General features: G+C 29.2%; 1 protein-coding gene across 1 annotated transcript; it reads left to right on the top strand.

Moving 5' to 3' along the window:
- The first annotated feature begins 1,853 nt into the window (after positions 1–1,853).
- Positions 1,854–2,923, top strand: LOC119682203. Its single transcript, XM_038095572.1, has 3 exons — positions 1,854–1,943; positions 2,005–2,241; positions 2,337–2,923. Exons 2-3 carry the CDS (start codon positions 2,107–2,109, stop codon positions 2,772–2,774), a joined length of 573 nt encoding a protein of 190 aa, XP_037951500.1. The 5' UTR covers positions 1,854–1,943; positions 2,005–2,106; the 3' UTR covers positions 2,775–2,923.
- Positions 2,924–3,136: the final 213 nt, after the last annotated feature.

Genomic DNA, 3,136 nt, shown 5'->3' with positions numbered 1-3,136 from the left:
ACAAAAAGAATAATTAATGGATTTCACAAAATGAAAAACATTTATAAAATAGGAGGTTTTGTTTTGGGATACTTTAAGTGAGTGAAAATCACTCGTCCGTACAACAGCGTTACATATGTTACGAAGATAAAAATCTAAAAAAATTGTAGTATTTTCCATTAATTAAACAATTTAAAATTTTAAGAGTCTTTTTGTTAAATGAAGTTTAAAAGATACGAAGCCCTAAGAAACTAGATGTCTATGGTTGAAATAGGTCCATAAAATTAATCAAGGAAGAATATATTTATTCAAATAGAAAGGTTTAAACAGTAATAAACTACAACAACAAAGTATATATCTGATTACATTAATTGAATGTATCGCTGATTATTGCGAAATTTATAATGAAAAATATAATTTGAATTTATTACTCACGAATAATTTTTTAACTTAGTGGTTTAAATCGCGAAGACTGCGACGATATTACAATCTTAGGACATAGATTACACAGGAGTATAACGAAAGCTATTTTGGGTTTCAGCAAATCTGTAATTCGTGTAGTTATTGGAGTACTAAAGGAGAATTGTGTCATTGCATCAATACTTCAATACTGTGTAGAAGTTGCACAGGACTAGTTATAGGACTTGTCACTTTCCGTGTAAATATAAATATAATAAAACAAATATGATGTCATGGAAACAACTAAAATAATTTGTTCTATTTAGAAAGATTTCAGGGTGTCATTCAAACGATATAATTTTTTTTGAATTCGTATTGCCAAAGGATTGATTCAACAAAAGAAATGATACTATTATATGGTATAGTTTTTTACTTTTCTATATCAAATAATTTTAAACCAAAAAGCAAATCTGAGAGTACCATTTGTTGGACTGCATTGTACCTCATTTTTGTGTCAACTTTAATGAAATTACTCTCAATATTTATCTTTTTAAAAGGTTTCTATAATGCTATTACAATATTGAGAGCCAAGATTTTGCAATGAAATTTTTACAAGTATATTACGTCAGTACAGTTTTTACAAGTTCTTCAATATTCAATTTTGCGAGATTACTTAAAACGATGGTTGCGATGGTTAAGAATGTGACCAAATTATTTTATTTTGCGAGATTTATTACTTCAAAGACTGATTACAAATAAAAAAAAAATAAAAATAAAAAGTAAATATTAAAACAAAATTGGAGACGTGCATTATTGGAGAGAAGAGAATGTCTCTTTCAGAAAAACAGTGGTATGAGGATATAAAAAATTAGCTGCACACTATGAGCGTGACCACTTACCGTCAGCTGACTACTGATCGTGATATCAAAAAAAAAGTAAATTACATAAATTTGTCATAGGCCTATTACAATTGAAAATTTACAGAAATTTTTGGAGGACTATATGTCACTATGTAGATTGGAGGGCCGTAGAAACAAGTACGTACGTTATTAATTTATTCACTTGAATTCATTTTTTTGGGATACCACTAATTTAAAATAATATAATTCCACCAAAATTAAGGAAAAATTTGGGTATTGTATTAGATTAGCAATATGTCGCGGATATATTATCCGCGAGTTGTATGTGGTCCGTGGGTCATGCTTTGGACAGTGCTGGTGTAGAATAACCAAGGTACGTATTCGATGTGAAAAATCAAAAATACTCGTAGCCAATAACAATCTGTTATTCTCCGTGGAATACAATGATAACTGTTTTCGTTTGATTATAAATCTTCTATCTGTTAGACTATTTTTCTCTTACACTTCTACCAGTTTCAGTTTATTGGTAGCAGTTAAAAAAAACATAGAATGTCATGAATTATTTAAATTAACTTAAAAATGATTTGTGTATTTCAAAACATTTAAAAGTTATTTTCTTTACAATCAGTTCCAAATTTTGTTGTGAAAATAAACGTCAAAAGTAAAACTTTATTATAATTGCTTTACAGTAGACTTGACTTGCATGTAAATAGCATTAATTTTCAAAAAAGAAAAGAATTAAATAATTAATATTAAATATTTACAGTTAAGTACCTGTTCTAGAAATCTTCCAGACGATGAGGGCTGATTGAGCACCTATTGCGTTTTTATTTGGTTAATTTGGTTTAAGACTACATAAGTTTTTAAAATGCCTTTCCCACGTACTGGTCGTACTGATCATATTGGTCGTACTGATCGTACTGGTCGTACTGATCGTATTGGTCGTAATGGTCGTAATGGATCTAATGAAAATTTGGAAGGTTTCTCTCTCTTGACTTCAGCCGTAAGTTATTTTATTTTAGTATTGTTTGTTTTTAGTTTTCAAATGTCAAAATAAATCCAAATCAATATTTTGTAATTTTTCATAAAATATTTTAGCGAGCTCAACTAAACCAATACAGAAACGTAGTAGAAAGTAACATTACTGATCATTATGGCTGTGATCGCAAATCTATTGGTTATGAAAATGGTGTGGATGATGCTCCTGAGCATGACTGGTTTAAGCTTGAAGCAGAGGAAAACGAGAAGTTGCTTGACCGTGCATATTTTATTAAGTTTATAACTAACACTGATACCCCAAAAAAAGGCACTGAGAAAGATGGTGCCAATGATGTGTTCACTGGGCGGATGAATAGAAGAGCGGATGAAGAATGTGAAAGGAACTATGCAGAGACAGTAGGTGCAGTCAGTAATGAAACTGATTCTACCGTTTCAACTGAATATTATTTGGGATCTTCATGTGATGACGAAAATGAGACTATTTTATCAGCTGAAACAACTAGCAAAAATAACCAGACTGATTCAACAGAGCATTAGATCTGATTGTTTTAAAAATTGGAGGTTAAATTTTTTTCTATATACTGGCTTATTCAATTTTTCACAATAAAAATTTTACGATAAATTTATATGTCTTAAAGGCATCTGTGAATAAATATATATATTTAAAGATGATATGCTCCATGCAATACAATTGTTTTTTTTTATTATTATACCCAGAGTTTAAATCTGTATGAACTAAGAATAATTTCAAAAGACTATTAAGTATGCTTAAGAAAAATATTGAAGTATCAGTCATCTTGACTTCTTACTTCCTCTGTTATTAACCAAATTGTTTATCCTATTAATATACCTTCTATTCCATTCTTCAATAAGTATGTTATTTTTTCTTCAATAAGTAT

Source organism: Teleopsis dalmanni, chromosome 2 (assembly GCF_002237135.1).
Source record: "Teleopsis dalmanni isolate 2A chromosome 2, ASM223713v2, whole genome shotgun sequence".
Lineage (NCBI taxonomy): Eukaryota > Metazoa > Arthropoda > Insecta > Diptera > Diopsidae > Teleopsis > Teleopsis dalmanni.
Note: the sequence above shows the minus strand (reverse complement) of the source record. Positions and strands in the feature narration are given on the sequence as shown.

Coding starts and splice junctions, on each gene's coding strand:
- LOC119682203 (XM_038095572.1), top strand. CDS start 2,107: ATGCCTTTCCCACGTACTGGTCGTACTGATCATATTGGTCGTACTGAT. Junction 2,242..2,336: donor TCTCTCTCTTGACTTCAGCC/GTAAGTTATTTT, acceptor AAAATATTTTAG/CGAGCTCAACTAAACCAATA.